Below are 20,215 nucleotides of genomic sequence, written 5' to 3' on the forward strand. Positions count from 1 at the left end.
ACAACCAAAACAACCAAACAACGGACCAACAACCAAACAACGGACCCCTCCTGCACAGAGAGGTCAATATGCCCAGGCCCCCAGAGATAAGAGAGTAATTCCAGAAACTTCAATACACCATCTGTGAGATTCTCTCTCTTCCTGTCAGGAAAACTTCCTCGAGTTCTGAGAGAAAGGAAACTTCAATTATACTTCCAGCATTCTTTCTGAAGGTCAGCTGCCTCCACCTTTTCGGATTTCTACTGCCCCTGTGACAAAGTCACATGAAAGTAAGCCCCTGGCGTGGGCTTTACCTAGCTTACGTAACTCTGCTCCCTGTGAGCGCCACACCCCTCTGTCTTCACTAAAAACCACAGAACATCAGAGCTGGAAAGGACCCTAAAGATTACTTAGTCCAATCATCCATTTAACACACACGAGGAAATTGTAACTCAAAGAAGTGAAGAGACTTGTTTGCACTGCTAATCACCTCAGGTTCTCTGACTTTCCTACTCCTTTGCAGCTAAAATCTGGGCTCAGTTCCCAATAGGAGAACCATATTCTCCTTTGGTTTTCATCTTATTTCCCCCCACAACCCTTGCCCTCCTATTTTACTAAACTACTAGTATTTATTTCCTAAAATGGAAAGGGAAGTGAGAAAAGAGAAAACATACCTCTGGTTTCACAGGGTCTAAGAACTCCAAGTGAAATTCATAGACATTGTCTCCTTTGGCACCATGTCCCTGAGCTAAAAAGAAAGAAATGTGGGTTACAATGTGAACAGGCAGAGCAAGGCCATCCAAAAGCTTGGTGCAGTTCTTTCAGAAGCATACAAATAATAATGGGTCCTTCCAAAATGAGTAGGGGCTTGTGAGCAGAGCTACTCGACAGCTAGATAAGCCGAATCCCAGACAAAAGTTTTATCTCCACATGTCCTTCTAATGATCAGTTCCAGAATATTTACTGAATCTTCCAATGTGGCCTTGATAATACCCAGTACAAATAAGAGGCAGGAAAAGCAATACAGAAAGCAAAGCCAAAGGTATCACATAGATATAAATTTAACTTTCACATTTACTTTGGTGCTGAATTCAGAACAGAGAAATATCAGGTGGGCGTATTCTCTTGACTGCAGTTAAGGAGAGTTGTGTGGAGAACACGGAAGTGCTGGACTGTCTCAGAGAAAGCTCTGAATCTAACATCTCCCTACCAACGACAGAAAAAGGAGACGCTCACTTCTCCTTTAGCACATCCCAAAAGGAATGAAAAAGAGAAATATAATTTCCTCGGCTCATTTCTAAGAGAGGATAAATGGATCTGGGATGAAAATCCCTGGGTTGCACATTACACCATTCCTGTGCTTTGACATGGCTCCTTTCCCCAAATCAAGCAGGTGCCGTGCCTAAGTGCCAATGACTGCTAGACATCCCTTCCTCTCTAACTCTCTGACTTGTCTATCATTTGGTTCCCTCCTGGATTCTCATTCCTCATCTGGCCATATGTGGTACAACTTGCCTAATATCTGCTATATACAGGTGGCTACTGTTCTCTAGGACCATAAATTCCTTAAGGTTGAGCAGTCCATAATCTCCAACTGGCAAGATACACTTTCATCACTCAACTTCCTCTCCCAAATGTATAACACCCCAAAAATCTGAGCTGCTACAAGTGTTCTCATCTTGAAAAGCAGATACTAAAGCCAGGCTGTGCTTTCATGCAAATATACCAAGGTAGATGGAATCTCAAGTAAAGCAGAAACTCGTCAATATCCCATAACCCCAGTCTCTTAGTAATGGCATTCCAAAGAACTAGAACAAAGAGAGAGCAGGGAGAATCCCATCCCATTGGGTGACAATGAATCTGTACCTACCCTCTCAGGCTCAGCAGCATATCTGCTGATGAACTAAGGAGAAAGGAGACAGACGCAAGTTCACAGAAACAAAGACTGTCAGAGCAGCAAAGGCTCGAGGTATCATCCAGAATGCCATGTTTCTTAAACTGGCCTTTGAGTGTACCATATCAGGGAGCTGCAAAATCTATTCAGAAAATTTCTATTTTTTGTTTTGATTATAATCTTTAAAAAAAAATCATAGTCTGGATCATCTAGATGGCTACATTATAATCAACTACTGACATACAAGTTTAGCGGCTGTGTTTGTGGCCATGTTCACAGCTGCAATAAAGCCAAGTATCACTTAAAGTGACCATATTTAATTCTTAACATGTTTTCTCAAACTGGGGCCTATGGCCTGGGAGGATCCTTAGGACATATTTTCAGGTGTCCATAGGTCCTAAAGTTTGAGAAACACAGATTATAACCAAATACCTTCATTTTATAGGTCCACAGAAGGCAGTAAGTTGTCCAAGGTGATAGCGGGATTAGAACTAGAAGATAGATCTCCTGATTTCCAGCTCGGGATTCTTTCTTGCTCTATCTACTGCCTCTCCAAGAGAAAAGTGGGACTTTAAATAAGTTCTTTGACTTTTTCAATCATGTATTTCAAAACGATCTAGTTTACCCCAAGAGCAGCAGAGAGGTGAGCATCAATAGAAAGTGAATAAAACAAATAGACAAAAAGAAAAAGAAACCACCACCACGCCTCTGTAGCTGTGTAGAAAGCGGGGAGCATTTGCCCGGATACTGACCTTTGAAATGCAGCACATTTTCAGTGATGCTGATGGCAGGATTCTGTGAAAAGAGACCAAGGATGCAAGAAGGGCATTTTAATAAGAGAAAAATGAAATTAACACCGGGCTTACTTCCCTCCATCCTTCCCCCTTAGGGACTTAACCTCCTACCTACGCCTCCTCCAGAAAATACATCTAGTTGTTTATTCACAGCTCTGTACGGGATTTCTCCGTGCCTATCTGTACCCATCTGAGATTGCAGGCTTCTGCAAGAAGAACCCTAAACTGTTCTCACTGTGCAGAACTATCAGATACTGAGTCAGTTCGTCCTGCTAATGGCAAATGGCACAAGGTGCTATGTGAGGTGCTTCCAGGGAATACTCAGATCTCCAAGACTCAGTCCCTGAGCTGTGGAGGCACAGAATCTAGTGGAACAGATGAGTCATTTCCTGTGAGAAGATATCAAATAGTATCAAATAACATATGCTCAAAACCAAGAGAGTAGTAAAAAGCAGTGAGTATTATGGGCACTAATAAGAGAGCAAGCTCAAGAATCGAATGGCTGGGGCAAGTTTCACCAAAGGTGGGGCCTATAATGCAACATGAAGAGTCAATTAATTCCAACAAGTAGAGAGAAGGGCTGACAGTCACAGGGGATTGGTTCAAATTGAAATGTACAGTGCCCTCACCTCATGCTCCTCATGCTCTTAACCCCCATCCAAACCAACACTAGAAGAGATTAAATTCTCCAAATTGTTCACTTCTTCCCAGAAGTTGATACGTGCCTTTAACTTCATAACTTACAGTGAAACTCTTTTATCAGTGGATAAGAAACTACTCACCTCCTACCTCCCAGCTCAAAGTTAATAATCAGGGAGCAGCGTGTTTCCAGTGACATAACTAATTCATTTAATTTTTCCCCTGTAGGCTCAGTTCTCTGTGCTGAGAGTTCCATCATGCATTGAAGGAAACCGACAAGACAGAGAGAAGGTTGGAGAGGGGGTATACTCATGGGGAGTGGGAGCCTGCAGGGTCTATTCACAGCCAAGAGTGTTAAGAAAAGGGAAAGAACAAAGGCTGGGGTAGGTGGGGGCGAGCAACTGGGCCGAGCTTTATGTTAAGAACCTCCCTAGTGGGAGTACAGACTTCAGGCTGAGATGCTCATGGAAAGGAGCTAAAAAATCTAGATGATCTTCTCTTTCACAGGAAGAGGCAGTTAGGAAACCTCAGTAAAAGAGGCTACACTTCCAGGGACATAGTCCCTCAGTAATGGAAACAGGGTTTTGATATAGCTGTTCTCATTAAATCTAAAGTTCTAGAATGTCTGGAGGTAAATTTCCTACCGAGGTCACTTCTTGCCCAAACTGGGTATGTTTCCTATACTCTAAATCACTTGGAAGGAAAAATGAATAAAATTGAATCAGCAGCCAAAAAACTACTAACAAACAAAAGTCCAGGACCAGATGGCTTCACAGGTAAATACCAAACATTTAAAGAAGAGTTAATACCTATCTTTCTGAAACTATTCCAAAAACTTGGAGAGGCGAAACACTTCCAAACCTATTCTGTGAGGCCAGCATTACCATTATACCAAAACCAGAGAAAAGAGATTACACACACACACACACACACACACACACACACACACACACAATTACAGACCAATATCTCTGATAAATACAGAAACAAAAATTTTCAACAAAATATTAGCAAACTTAAATCAACAGTACATTAAAAGGATCATACACCATGATTGAGATTGATTCCAGGGATGCAAAGATGTTTCCATATACTAAAATCAATCAACATGATACACCACATTAACAGAATGAAGGATAAAAGCCACATACATGATCATCTCAATAGATAAAAAAACCATCTGACAAAATCCAACATCCAATGATAAATACAATGATATAATTTATCATCATTTATGATTAAACTTCTCAACAAAGAGTGTACAGAGGGAATACACCTCTACATAAAAAAGGCCATATAAGACAAACTCATAGCTAATGTCATACTCAATGATGAAAAGCTGAAAGCTTTTCTCTAAGATCACGAAGACAAGGACACCCACTGTCCCCACTTTTATCTAACATAGTACTGGAAATCAGACTAAATAAATAAATAAATAAATGGCATCCAAATTGGTTAAAAAAAAGAAGTAAAATTGTCACTATTTGCAGATAACATGAAGCTAATAAATACAGAAAATTCTAAAGACTCCACCAAAAAAACTAGTAGAATTAATAAATGAATTCCATCAAGTTGCAGGATACAAAATCAATATACAGAAATCTGCATTTCTATACACTAATAATGGACTATCAGAAATGGAAATTAAGAAAACAACTTCATTTACACTTGCATCAGAAAGAATATAACACCTAGGAATAAATTTAACCAAGGAGGTAAAAGACCTGGATTCTGAAAACTGTAAGACACAGGTGAAAAAAATTGAAAGATGATGTAAATAAATGGAAAGATATTCCAGGCTCATAGATTGGAAGAATTAATATTATTAAAATGCCCATACTACCAATAACAGTCTACAGACTAAATGCAATCCCTATCAAAATACCAATGGCATTTTTCACAGAACTAGAATAAATAATCCTAAAATTTGTTCAGAGCCACAAAAAGACCCCAAATAGCCAAAGCAATTTTGAGAAAGAAGAAGAAAGCAGGAGGCATCATGCTGCCTGATTTCAAACTATACTACAAAGCTATAGTAACCAAACAGTAGAGTACTGGCACAAAGATAGACACAGATCAATGGAACATAATAGAAAACCCAGAAATAAACCCAAGCTTCCATGGTCAATTAATCTATGGCAAAGGAGGCAAGAATATGCAATGAGAAAAGGACAGTCTCTTCAATCAATGGTGTCAGGAAAACTGGTCAGCTACATGTAAAAGAATGAAACTGGACCACTTTCTTATACCGTATACAAAAATAAACTCAAAATGGATTGAAGATTTAAATGTAAGACCTGAAACAATAAAACTTCTAAAAGAAAACATAGGCAATAAATTCCTGGATATTCATCTTTGAAATACTTTTTACATCTGTCTCTTCAGGCAAGGACAGCAAAAGCAAAACCAAACAAATACATCACACCAGAAAGCTTTTGCACAGTGAAGGAAACCACTAACAAAACAAAAAGGCAACTTACTGAATGGGAGAAAACATTTGTAAGCGATATATCCCATAAGGGATTAATACCCAAAATATATCAAGAACTCATATACAACTCAACACAGAAACAAAATCCAATTTAAAAAAGGGGCCCAGGATATGAATAGACATTTTTCCAAAGAAGACATACAGATAGCCAACAGACACATGAAAAGATGCTAAACATTACTAATCATCAGGGAAATGCAAATCAAAAGTACAACGAGATTATCATGTCACACCTGTCAGAATGGCTATTATCCAAAAGAAAAAAAAAAAAAAAACATCTTGGTGAGGATGTGGAGAAAAGGGAGCCCTCATGTACTGTTGGTGAGAATGTAAATTGGTGCAGCCACTATGGAAAACAGTATGGAGTTTCCTCAAAAAATTAAAATAGAACTACCATACAATCCAGCGACTCTTCTTCTGGGTATTTATCCAAAAAAAAAAAAAAAAGAAAGAAAATACTTTGCTAAGATTTAAGAACTTTTTAAATGTTTGTTTATTTATTTATTTTGAGGGGGAACAGGGCAGAGAGAGAGAGAATCCCAAGCAGACTCTGCGCTGTCAGTGCAGAGCCCGATGCAGGGCTGATTCTACGAACCGTGAGATCATGACCTGAGCTAAAATCAAGAGTCAGACACTCAGCCAAGCCCCTGTCAACTACAATTTTTTAAAAAAAGAATATAAATTTCCTGCCAACCTCTACTTTGTTGCATCTCTCAAGCTTTGAATTATTATTTTCATTATCATTCAGTCTAACATATTTTCTAATATTCATTACTGTTTCTTTCTTGATACATGGGTTACTAAGAAGTATTTAATTTCCAAAATACATGAGATTTTCTAGTCATCTTATTATCAATTTCTACCTCAACTGCATTGTGGTCAGAGGATATTCTCTGTGTGATTTGAACCCTCTCAAATTTGTGGAGACTTGCATTAGGAAGCAGTATACAATCAAATCGTGTAAATGTTCTGAGTGTACTTGAATGTGTGTTCTAGAATTGTTAGACACAGGGTTCTACATATGTCTACTGGGTTTACTGGTAACTATTTACTCACATAATCTATATCTTTACTGAATTTTACCTTGTTATTCTATCAATTACTGAGAAATCACACTACTGTAAACGTCTATTTCTCCTTGTACTTCTGTTACTTTACATAATACTGAAGCCACGTTAGTTACATATAATACTGTTTTGCCTTCCTGGTGAACTGAAACCTCTATCATTATGAACTGACCATTCAATCTCTAAAAATACATTTTGTCTTTGCTTCTGCCAGGCACCTATGGGCTCTACCAATTGAGACCACTTTAAACTAAATTCATGACTTGAGGATTTTTAGATCTCCAAAACTGTACAGTGTATTTGAGCTACATAATCTTTTAAGAGCCAACTAATGATTTTAACTCTTCAAGGACCTTTTCCTCCACTTTACTCAGTGCTAATAAGACATCTGGGGAGGAGGGGATGGGATGGATTTACTTCTAGGTCATCGCTACCCTAAGAGTATAGTCCTCTGAAGTAGTTTGTGCGAAGAAGGGTTTCCTGTTACATATTGCATATTCGATGGGCTTTGGTCTTATTCTGTCCCCTGCACTCTGTCGGGCAAAGTTCAAGTGTACTCAGTTGAGCAAATGTTCTCAGGGCAAAGCAGTTTCTATATTCGGCTTTACCAGAATTCCCACTTTAATTTCTAACCTGTTCACTCTTTGATGATTTTAGGATTTTCAGATTTTCACTGAATATTTTTAGTTGTTTTTAGGATCTGCACAACCTAGCCCATCTTTCACTAGAGAAAAATTGTACTTTTACTTATGAAAAGAGGAGTGGTTAGGGAAAAGGGTAAAAGGTGACTGAAGTTAGATGGACCTGAGTTCAAATCCTAATTACACCACTTTTTATTTCTATCATTCACTTTCAAATCCATAGCAACTATTTTTTTTAACTTTATTTAGAGAAGGAGCGCGCGCGCGCACACACACACACACACACACACACACACACACACACGTGAGTGGGGGAGGGGCAGAGAGAGCGGGACACAGAGGATCTGAAGTGGGCTCCACACCGACAACACAGAGTCCAACACGGGGCTCAAACTCGCGAACCTGAGATCATGACCTGAGCCAGTTCAAGACTCAGACGCTTAACCAACTGAGCCACCCAGGCACCCCAGCAGCCATCATTATTTTTAAAACAACAGTAACACCACTTTTTTCACAAAATTGTTGCAAGAATTGAACAGTAACATGCACAGTCTGGCAGCTAGTAAGCACTCATATTCCGGTTGCTTTTCTTCCTCTGACTAGAATGCCCTTCTAAGCTTCCTTATCTGTTGAATACTATTCATCTTTCAAAGTCCAGGCCAAATATTAATTCCTCTTCTCTCCTACTCACCTCCAACATTAATAGTTTCCTTACTACTTTGTCTTTATTGTCATTATAATAATTGTCACACTGTTCTGCAATTATTGTTTATTGGTGCATGGGCCCCTCTAGACTTGAGCTCCATGATGGCAGGGGCTATCTCTTATTCATCTCTGAATTCCTACTATCTCAACAACTAGTGAACTGAAGTTAAATCAATGCATCCCATTTTCATAATTTCTGACAGAGCTACAGAGTTCAGGGAACTATCTGCTACCTAAGCCTTTAGACATTTAGATCTCATTTAAACCATTCGTATTTCATTTTGCATGTGTGTGATTAATATATGCACAAAAAAAGTTACATAGCAACCATGGGGCTGCTATCTTTAAAAGGGACTGTTTCCAAAATCAGCCCTTGGCTGGCATCTGGGAACCTGGCTTTCCTCCATCACCTAACAGTTGGTTCACTGTGCCTAGATTGTGCTTACAATGTGATTAATGGTGAACACCAACTTTCCTTCTGGGAGTCTACAATTTTGGTACATGGATGCTGCATCTGTAAGGGGCTTCCATGGACAGAAACATTACATAAAAGTCACTGCATTTTTCACTGCTGGGAAAAAGAGCAACTCAAGTATACAACCTCACAGGAAAGAGGAGGATGAGGAGCCCTGTGTGTGGATTTCTCCACGCTCCACTGTGTTTTTATCCTTTGCTGATCATATACCCTTTCACTGTCATAAACCTTAGCCACGAGTACAACCATATGCTGAATCCCATGAGTCCTTCTAAGTGAATTAGCAAACATAGAGGTGGGTGTTGGGCATCCGTGCCAAAAAGCGTCTCAACCCAGTGTTTTATTTTGGAAATTTTTAAGTTCACTTTAAAAAGTGAGGGGGAAAAAAAAGAGTGTAATGAATACTCATATGCCATTCATCAATTGCTTGTATTTAATCACACTTGCTTTTTCTACTACATGATGTTTCTGAATCATCTCACAATGAGTTGCAGACATCGTGACGCTTCACCCCTAAACATTTGAGCACGCTTCTTCTAAAAAGGACGATGTTCTCCTACATACTTACCACAATCTCCTACATACTTACCACAATTTTCTCACACTGAAGAACAAAAATTCTGTATCATCTAACAACCAGTTTATATTCAAACAACTGTCTGAAAAAAACGTTTACTTGTTTCAGTTGTCTACTGTAACGCAAAACTTGGAGGCTTGAAGCGAAACTATGCAGGTTGACTGGGCTCAGATGGATGGCTCCCCGGGATGCTGGCTAGGCCTATATATAGTATATTGGGCTGAACATCCACTCACATGGCTCAGAGTTGATGTTGCTTGTCATCTGGGAGTTCAGCTAGGGCTGCTGACCAGAGTACCTGTGTGTGTGACCTCTCTCTGTGATCTGGGTTTCTTACAGTGGGGCTGCTGAGTTCTGGGAAGGAATGTCTCAATAGCAAGTGTTCTAAGAGAGAGAAAGCATAAGCTGGCAGTTCTCTTAAAAAAAGTTAGGTCTGGAACTGACTGCAGCATCACTCTGCAGCATTCTACTAGTTAAGCTGCCACAGGACCTGTCCCAATTCAAAGGAAGAGAAAATAGAGTCCACTTCTCAACTGAGCTCTTGATATGGGTGCCTTTAAACCACTACTACATGTATACTTTTTTTAAAAAACCAATCCAGAATCCAATCAAGGATCATAAATCCCATTTGACTGTTTAATGTCTATCTTAACCTAATACAGACTTCTACTTTTATTATGTTTAATCTATGCCAGTTGTCTTAGAAAATATATCATGTCCTGGATTTGTCTGTACATTCCTTCATATTAACCATTTTTGACAAGAATACTTCATAAGTGATATAGGCACTTCTTTTTTTTTCTTTTCTTTTCTTTTTTTTTTTTTTTTTTTTTTTTTGATATGGATGCTTCTTAAGGTATCATAAGAAGCCAATACTGTCATATGGGTGATACTAAGTTTGATCATTTGATTAAGAGACGGGGACTGCCAGAACCGTCTACTGTAAAGGTACTTTTTCTTTTGCAATTAGTAAGTAATCTAACTGTCATCTCCTATTCTCTAACTCTTTCCTCCAGCTGTCACCCACTGTTAATCCTTGCCTGATTTGGAGGCTCCACAGCGATTTTCTAATTCAATCATTCCTTCATTTTTTTTTTTTAAGCTGGCATTCTTGTGTAAGGAAGAGCTTTTTTCCCCTTTCTCTCTCCCTTCCCTCTTTTATTTTAAATTGAAATTTTTATTGAGATCATTGTAAATCTACATGCAGTTATAAGAAATAACAGAGAGATCCTTTGTACTCTTTGCCCAGCTTCTCCCAATGATATTTTACATAATTATACATTGTATACATATTGTACATAACATACATAATTATACGTATTGTATAATATCACAATCAGGATATTGATATTGATACAATCCACTCAACTTCTTCATAGTTTCCCTGTTTAACTTGTATTCATTTGTGTGTATGTGTGTGAGTTCTATACAACTTCACTACAAGTATAGGTTCTTCTATCCATCACAGTCAAGATACTGAACAGTTACAGATCCCTGGTGCTTAACCACGCCTACCTCCTGTCCCCTTCCCCCAGCCTCCCCCATAGCTCCACCTTCATTTCTTTTTGACTATCACTATGAACTGGTGGATCTTCTTTTTTACTCCTCTCTACCAAAATCCACTACTATTCTTATTCTTTTTGATGTTCAAATTATCACAAATTTGGCCAGTGGAAATCTCTTCAAACTGGCTGCTATGTTATTCTGACTTGACCTTGTAGCCTTTGAGGATGTACTTTTCTCTAGCACAGACTTATAATACTCTGCCATTTCTTCAAGGAGCCTTAGTGCATTTAGTGGGAAATGGTAATTCAGGAAACAGGATCTGGCACATTGAGGTATACTCCATGCTCATTTTTAGTGTCTAGCTAGGAATTTTTAAAATCACATTGTCATATTTAAATTTCCAATTCAAATTTACTATTATAGAGCTTCTCATCTTCTGTCACTCAACATTTTTATCTTTTTACTTACAGTGAAAATCTTGGTTCCTAATAGCATTAACCTATTTACTTATTTGTGTGATCCTCAAAAAGTTTCTGAATTATATATCTATTTTTACTTACAATAAACCTACTGAGTAAAGTATAACATTTTTTTGCAGTTCTTTTTGTTCTCAGAATGTATTCTACTGAAGAACCAGAGTACTGTGTTCAATCGTTACTTGCATTAACTTACTCATCTGGATGGCTATGGTATCCACTTGAAATATAGTTAGGTCCTTTTGATTCTACTTTTGAATTTCAAGATTTGCCACTGTATTCTTTTTTACTGAGTTCTATTTTTGAATACGTAAAATACTCACATTGTCCAAAAGTCAAACTTTGTAGAAATGTATCTTCAGAAGTCCTGTCTTAAAGCTATCTCCCTCTACCACATTCCCGCTCACCACCTATAGGTAACCATTTCAGTAGTTTCCAGTGAATCTTTCCTTTATACGTATGCGTACACGTCTTCCAAAAAATAAGTAAATACACCCAGATATTCTTGTATCCCTTTCATTCTACATTAAAGGTAGCATATAATATACATTCTCACATACCTGCTTTTTTCACCTAACCCAATCCTCACCAGTTCATAGAGACCTCACTTGTTCTTTTTACAGCTGCATTATATTCAATTGGGTAAACATAACAGTACATATCCCGGTCAATCTCCCTTTTTGGAATCCAAATTCTACTTACACTTTAAAACGCGGGGCGCCTGGGTGGCTCAGTCGGTCAAGCGTCCGACTTCAGCTCAGGTCATGATCTCACAGTCGTGGGCTGGAGCCCCACATCTGGCTCTGTACTGACAGCTCACAGCCTGGAGCCTGCTTCCGATTCTGTGTCTCCCTTTCTCTCTGCCTCTCCCCTGCTTGTGCGCTCTCTAAAAACAACGCAGCTCAAGGCCCACATCTTTTAGAAAGAAAGCCTTCCTCTTATCTCTGAACTCCAAAATGCTGCACCACTGATTTCTCCGCCCATCCCTTCCCCCCTCCCAGAAAAAATTTCTTTAAAAGTTATCTATAATTATTACTTCTTCCTCACCATAAACTTACTCTTAAATCTACTCTGATCTAGCCTCCATCCCTGCCATTCCACTGAAACTGTTATTATCAAGATCAATAACCTCCATGCTGGCAAATCCAATAGACATGTTCAACCTGTGAGCATCACTGGACACAGCTGAATACACCCCACAGAAACACCCCTATCCCCTGGCATCTAGAATATCACAGGACACTGGGTTTTATGCCTCACAGGCTACTCCTTCTCTATCTTTTGCTGTTCTTTCTCCTCTGCTCAACTTCTAAATGGCTGAGTAGCTCAGGACTCAACGCTGGGCTGCTTCCTATCTCCACCAGCTTTTTTGTTTTTAATCTTTTTTAACGTTTATTTATTTTTGAGAGAAAGAGAGACAGAGTATGAGCAAGGGAGGGGCAGAGAGAGAGGGAGGCACAGAATCCGGAGCAGGCTCCAGGCTCCTAGCTGTCAGCACAGAGCCCAACATGGGGCTCAAACTCACGAACTGCGAGATCATGACCTGAACCAAAGTCAGACACTTAACTGACTGAGCCACCCAGCTGACCCTCTTCCAGTTTTTAATGTCTATCAGTTTTCTGTCATAAACTGGCATCGGGCCACATTACACCCACAATATTTTATATGGCCTGCAGAAATTATTTTTCTTTTATTTATGTATTAATTTTTCATCTGAATTCACCAGCAAGTACTTCCCACCCAGGGATTCTGTAGGAGCTGTTCCCTCTCTCTGTGACATTCAGTCCTCATCATTTTGCATGGCTTCTTCACATTTAGGTCTCTGCTCACATGACACTTTCTCAGACAGCTTCGCTGACAACCCAGTCTGAGGCGGTTCACATGACACTTTCTCCTATTTGTCTTGTTTGGCTTTCTCCGTAACATTCACTATTAGCTCAAACTATTCGATGAACTTGTTTACTTCTATTATCACTCTTCCACCACCACCAGTGTCAGCACATAAACTTCATAAGAGGAGGGACCTCCGTCTGCCTTGGCTCATGCCCAAGTCCCAGAATCTGAGTCTAGAAGACTCCCAAGCACATAGTAGGCATTTACATACATTTGTTCAATAACTTCAGTGTAAAACTATGACTTTTTTTCATTAAAAAAAAATCTGGATTTCCAGCTTCTCTTTCACAAATTAGAGAATTAGATGCCAACCTCAGATCTGCATTCTTGCACAACAGTAGCTCCCTCTGTAAGATGAACCCTATTCTCTCCAACTGACCACACTCCCCACCCAGCTCACTTCACATTTACTGGCACTCACTATATGCCAGATATCGTTTAAAAAATTTTTTTTAAGTTTATTATTTATTTTGAGAGAGAGAAAGAACACACACGAGCAGGGGAGGGGCAGAGAGAAGGGGAGCGAGAGAGAATCTCAAGCAGGCTTCGTACTATCAGTGCGGAGCCGGACTCGGGGCTCAAACCCACGAACCGTGAGGTCATGACCTGAGCCGAAACCAAGAGTCCGACACTTAACCAACTGAGCCAACCCAGGTGCCCCTGCCAGGTATCATTTAAAGTGTTTCACATTACTAGCTCACACGCAGAAACACACAAAGCCCTATAAAATAGATACTATTACAACGATTTTACAAGTGGGAAACTAAGGCTTACAGAGGCTTTGTAACTTGCCCAGGATAACAAGATCAGCAAGTGGCAAAACCGAGATTCAAATCAAGGCAAAAAGAGACACCCAGGCTCCTAATCGCTACGCGGTATTTTGGGCATTTGAGTTGGTAACCTCTGATCTACAGTCTCTACCTGGGTGAGCTCATCCTGTCTCAGGAATTTAAATACTACAACTTATTAGCTGACAACTCCAAACTCTGCCATATTTCAGCAATTCTGAAGTGCACATTTTTTTCACATTTAAAATCTCTAAAATCAGGATGTATACTACCATAGATAGTGGCACCTTACAAGTGCTCTGGTAAAGTGGCAGCCATGACGTGGTTGTCACTGCCTGAACCTGTGAATTTGGCTATTGTCCCAGATGGCATGGCGACACGGGTGTAACTCAGTTTTTCAGTCAACAAACCACTTGCAGGCCATCTGAGGAAGGAGTAGGAGTCCTGATTCTATTCTGGAAATGTTCTGTTGACGTCTTCTGGTAACATCAAGAAGTGCCCGCATCAAAACTTATAAATAGGTCCTGATGACTTGAAAAAAACAATGCTTATGTAGAGCACTCTCTCAGAAATGCTGCATTTCTGGTCCTCTTAATGGCACAGAGGATGATACCATGTGGAAAGCAGGGACAGTGACATCTCTGAGCTGAAGGTGATTCAGAAGAGTGAGTCCTAAAATATGAAGATGGTTTAGAAATAATTTCACTCATTTATTTTGCTTAAACTTACATGTACAGAAGAGTGAACTATATATATAATGATATTTAGGACTTTTAAAACTGTTTTTAAAAAAAGAAAATAAGCAGCCCTGACAGCTGAAACTGATCTGACATTCACAGCTAGATCTCAAAATTATTACAAGCTGTTCTAAAGCTCACAGCAAAGCCATTTTTGCTCTCCTACACAAATAGTCTCAAATAAAACCAGCTGACCTCAGGTTTCTCTGAGACCATGATAAAATGACACAAAGTAAGGTCAACTCATAATTTTGTCTAAGAACAGGTCACTATGCCATCCACAAAGTATCCAATCATAGAAATGTCCCCATTTTCTACAGCATCCAATCTAAAATGAATCCCTACTTCCTTAGACCCTTTCCCAAACATCCAACCAAAGCCCAAATCCTATTATCACTTATTTCTAACACCCCCTTACTGAGATACCCCAAGAGTCCCCAATACGTGTTCTCCCTCATTGAAACAAGCAATAAAGCCACTTGTTAAAACAAGGTGTTTCTGGTGGTCTTTAACAGAGGGGGACTTGTATAAAAATGTCCCATTGCTGAACAATCTCACCAACAGCCGATAATGTTAGACTTTTCATCTCTTCCAATCTAAGAAATATCGGTTTACTAACAAACACTATCCCTTCAATTTACATGTCCCTGATTATAACTAAGATCAAGCATCTTCTCAGGTATACTGGCCATTCTTGTTTCCTTTTACTCTGAATTGCTTATATTTTCTGCCCCCTTTTTAATGGGTAATATGTCTTTTCCTAATTGATCTGTAGTGGTTCTTTATATATTTCCGACGTTAATCGTTTGTCGGTGATATGTGCTGTAAATATCTTCTTCAGGTTTGTCTTAAATTTGTTAATCTTTAGGGTTTATGCTTTGTGTGTCTTATTTAACACATTCTTCTCTGGTCCAATACGGTAAAGACAGTCTCCTCTATTTTCTTTTAGTAGTTTTGCTTTGCATTCAGGTCATTAACCCACCTGGAATTAACTTTTGTGTATGACATAAGGCAAGATCTTATTTTATCTTTTTGCTATCTGTGTTTTGTTGTTGTTGTTGCCATTGCTGTTGTTGTTTGGGGGTTTCTTATTTTTTATTTTGGAGACAGAGAGTGTGTGCAAACAGGGGAGAGGGGCAGAGGGAGAGAGGGAATCTTAAGCAGGCTCCTGACCTGAGCCAAAATCAAGAGTCAGATGCTGAACAGACTGAGCCACCCAGGGGCCCCTCATTTTGTTATCTGGATTACCAATCATCCCCAAATAATTTCCCGAATTGTTCATCCTTTCCCCTATTAATACGCAAAGCCACCTCTGTCGTACAATACGTATGATACCATATACGGATAACTCTGCTAATAGACTCTACCTTGTTCTACTGCTCTTTGGTTTCTCTCATCTAAGGTTTAACATCACAATATAATCCCTTTCATTTGAATAGCAAACTAGAATTTACAAAGCACTTTCAAATCCATGATCCAATTCAAACTTCAAAAAAATCCTATGAATGAGGGGTATTCAAAATTTGTGTGAAGAACCTGAGACACATAAGGGTTAAGTGAATTATCCATGGCCTCTAGACAGTAGGTAGAAGAGCAAGAACCCAACCTCATGTCTTCAGTTACCACTCTTTCTACCAGACTGTCTATCAACTAAGGACAACAACAGTATCTGCCAAACAGCTCCCGAACAGAGGTATGCACTTTGTTCCCATATAACTTTAAAACAAACAAAAACCTTGATAAATGAACAAATGCTCTAACAACTATAGTTGCCGTGGCTGGCACAAACCTGTATGTTATGCTTATCTTGAAAGTAAACTCTGTTGTGAAAAGGACTCTGCCCTAGCCCCCTGGACTCCAGCTGGCATCTTTGCTACTGCTTACCTCAAACTCAGACAATGCTGCAGTTGAAGCCTTTACTGTATACTATTCCTCCTCACATCAGTAGTGGTTTCTCCGCAGCCACTAACCCTGTACCTCCAAAGACAGAATGGAGACGTGAAAACTGGACAGTTCTTTGTGTCTCAGAAAGGGAGGGGAGGGGAGCTGCTGCCCCCAAATTGGAATTCAACACTAAAACTCACTAACCTAGAAGCTGTGAAACATGCCAGAAAGCAGGGAGCAACAGAGAGCTGTCCAAAAACCCAGCACCTAGCTTAATGAGATAAGAGTAGTAGGCAGGCTGCAAATGGTTTTCACTGAATAAGTGCATTGCTTCACTTGGACCCTGAATCACAGGTCCACAGCCCTGCACTGGGCAGTTAAGTGAGAAATTAAAAAGAAAGAGCAGCCCCTGACATTCAGAGGGTGGCCTGTCACAGCTTGGCCACATTATTCTCCTATTAGGCATAATGGCACAGAATACCAACCTCGGACAAGGTTATTATGAAACGTTAATGAAATGAGACAAAGGTCATTTCATAATTTTGGGTAAGCACAGACAAAAACATGGCCACTACGCTACCCACAAAATACCAGACACCCTTTCTCTCTTGGCCAAAATGAGTGACTGCTACTTCTCTACCAATTACTTTTATTCTTTTGCTAGTCTCTCCTCCCAACAGATAAGATGTATGCAGATAACCAACCACAGAAGTGTCCCTGTTTTCTGACAGCATCCAAATCCTACAATCAGTTCCAACCCCCTTAATGAGACACCATTGTCCCCCATGGGCTATACTCTCCTTGCTGGAATGAATAATAAACCCAACCTGTTCAACTAGTGGTGTTTCTCTGGCAGTCTTTGGCTGTCACGCATTGACACGGTACAAGTCAGAAAACCCAAAAGTTTATGCCTTTCTCTTTCTGGAAAGTTCTTCCAATCTCAGTTTGAAAAGAACACTTCATCTCATTTCTGAAGGTCATGTCTAACTAAACAAAAGAGAGGTAACAAATTCCTTTAACACCAGGTTAAAGGAGACCTGGTTCATAGTCAACTCTAATTCTACCAATAAACATACCCATACACAAAACTTTTTGTTTGTATAAGATAATATGCTTCTTCTAGACAGTATGCCCTTGGAAGGCTGCGACTATCTGACTCATCTTTATAAATCTCTAGTACCCCACACAAGGTAGAGGATTTCTTTTACGAACGGTACTAACATGTTGCTTTTGGAGGAAAAATGTATTCTTTCCCAAACATAAAAGGATTCTCTATCCAAAAGAAACTTCCATTTTCTTCCTCCACCTTTACATTTCCTTATCTATAACACATTTCAAATGTAAACTTTTCGTGTTTCTAAACATACCAAGTGTGATGAACATGTGTTCATACTTCTTAACTAAGAGGTTGAGATCTCTTAAGACAAACATAAGTATGATGCATTCTTTCATTTGTCCGACTAATTTCTATTTCTTTCCACCACCACCCCCCTATGCCCTTAAAACACCTTTAGTGTTTGCAGCTTCAAAAGTATCCCAGAATAGTACATCCTTATTACATGATAACATCTAGAGAGGACAGGGCCTGAGTTTAACTGGTCTACATAATGCTTGACTAAATACTTTTTAACAAGAGACTGTCATAACTAACACACATTCCACACTCATTGAGTGAGAACCCTCTCCAAATGGGGACTTTGATTCCCATCAACAAAGATTTTGTTTGTTTCCTTCTTTATTACAACACCATGAAGAGCACAGAACATTTACTCATCTTCTGATGCAAAAATATAATTCAGTCTGGTTTAATACATTAAATGACACACCATGCAATGTCACATCCTATTTAAAGGCATTCTGGCCAGTATTGTCTTTATCTTTCAACGGGAAAACAGGTTTAAATTCCAGAAACAGATTCAATTCAACAAATTCAAATCTACACTGAAAGAGCACCTACACGCACTTCACAAGACAATATGCCAGGCAGGCAGAGGGACAGAAGCACAAACGCCTGACTCAGAGGCAGTGAGCTGAGTGGAGTGAAGGAGGTTACAAATTGCCATAGGTATCAGGGAGAAGTAGGGAGTAAGGATGACTGGAGAAAGAACATTCCAGACTGAAAACTCCAGTTTCTCAAAGACTGGAATCCTGGATGCTCTGGACAGAGTCAGGGGCTACACAGGTCCTGGGATCTCCACCATTTAGGAGGCAACAGCTTGTTCATGGAGGAGGCTAAGGAAATCAAACATAAATGTTTGATGTAACTTAATTTTTAAGTTCTCTATGCAACTCCTCAAACCTGAGCTCATAGCCTTCAGAATGGGGGGGGGGGTGTAAATCACTTTCTCAGGGTCCCCCGGATTTTAAAATTAAAATTAACAAGAATGATTTCCATCACTGAACGGTTGGAAGGTGGGTGTGGCCCCTCTGGGGCAGCGGCGGGCCATGTGAATGTCGGACAGGCCCAGCTGGACCTCTCAGGCGAACGCCAGGCGTCCTAGCAAGCCACGGTCACTCTGAACCCCTGGCCCAACGAGCTCATCCCACGTCTCCAAGGGCCTTGGCGAACTCGAACCCCGGCGGCCAGGCCTCCAGGGCCGGGCTCGGGCTCCATCAGGTCTCAAACTGCGAACAAAGAGAAGGCCCGGGCAGCCTCTGAGACCCGCGCAGGACTCACACAGCACCCGAAGGTACCTGCAGCCTTCAGGGGGTCGCGCCCCAGGCCCGTGGTGTGCGGGTGCGCCTCGACCAGGGCCAGTCCCTGCCCGGGCCTGGACGCCGAAAGTGCACCGCGTCGCCGAACCCGTTGGTGCACTGCAGGCTCTCCAGTGCGCACTGGGACAAAGAGAGTGGCGGGGATCGGCGGATCCCGGGAGCTGCGACCCCGCGTTCGTCCCGCCGCCCGCAGCGGCCTTTACCTGTACGTCACTCAGCTCCACGCGCAGATACAGCTCGCGGTGTCGCTGAGCCCAGTAGACGTGAGGCGTCAGCACCTGATTCTCCATGGCCACACCGCACGGGGCGCGGGGAGACGGATCGCTGGACCTCGCTGCCTCGGAGAGTGAGAGACTGGTGCCGGTCGAACGCAGGCCACAAACCCCTGCGCTCTTGAGCGCCGGCAGCCGCCAACCTCCAAACACCCCACGCTCGCAGGCTGCGCCTGCGCAATGACGGGGGAGGGGGACGGTGGCGCGAGCTCTAGACCTTGGCGCGAGCAGGGCGGGGGCGGCACTGGGCGCAGAAGTGGGAAGGGGCGGGCCCAGCACGAGTGACGCCAGAGCTTGATGCAGCGGTTTGGGGAGTTGGGAGTCAGCAGGTGCATGCAAGGCCCTTTCCCCTCTTCTCCGGGGCGATGTTTTAAGATGGGCTTAAAAATGAAAAGTCCCGGAGACTCATAAAGAACTAATCAGCGTGAGAAAGGGATTGGGACTGATGTATCTGGAAGATCGCCCCGTTCTATCACCTATTTATTTCAACGTTTACTGAGAGCCTATTAATTGCGCTGGGCTTCGAAGCTAAACACTGGAGCTAAAGCAGTAAGACACAGTCCCTGCTGTCTCGAAATCCTGTAATTACAGACACAATAAGAATGATGATATTATAGGGGAAGGAGTATGGGAAGAGGGTGGAAGGGTGTTCTAAGAGGGAAGAGTAAATGTAAAGGCCCGA

At 40.9% G+C, this 20,215-nt stretch overlaps 1 protein-coding gene across 1 annotated transcript in view; it reads right to left on the reverse strand.

The window, feature by feature from the left end:
- Window positions 1-19,718, reverse strand: part of HACD3 (3-hydroxyacyl-CoA dehydratase 3) — a 38,149-nt gene extending 18,431 nt beyond the window's left edge. Inside the window, exons 1-3 of the mRNA XM_058737342.1 lie at window positions 19,465-19,718; window positions 2,626-2,668; window positions 654-727 (exon numbers count right to left, since the gene is read on the reverse strand). Of these exons, the coding sequence (XP_058593325.1) occupies window positions 654-727; window positions 2,626-2,668; window positions 19,465-19,551 (204 nt within the window). The 5' untranslated portion in view covers window positions 19,552-19,718. The remainder of the gene's footprint in view (window positions 1-653; window positions 728-2,625; window positions 2,669-19,464) is intronic.
- Between the last annotated feature and the right edge of the window lie 497 nt (window positions 19,719-20,215).

The sequence above is a fragment of the Neofelis nebulosa genome, chromosome 7 (assembly GCF_028018385.1).
Source record: "Neofelis nebulosa isolate mNeoNeb1 chromosome 7, mNeoNeb1.pri, whole genome shotgun sequence".
NCBI lineage: Eukaryota > Metazoa > Chordata > Mammalia > Carnivora > Felidae > Neofelis > Neofelis nebulosa.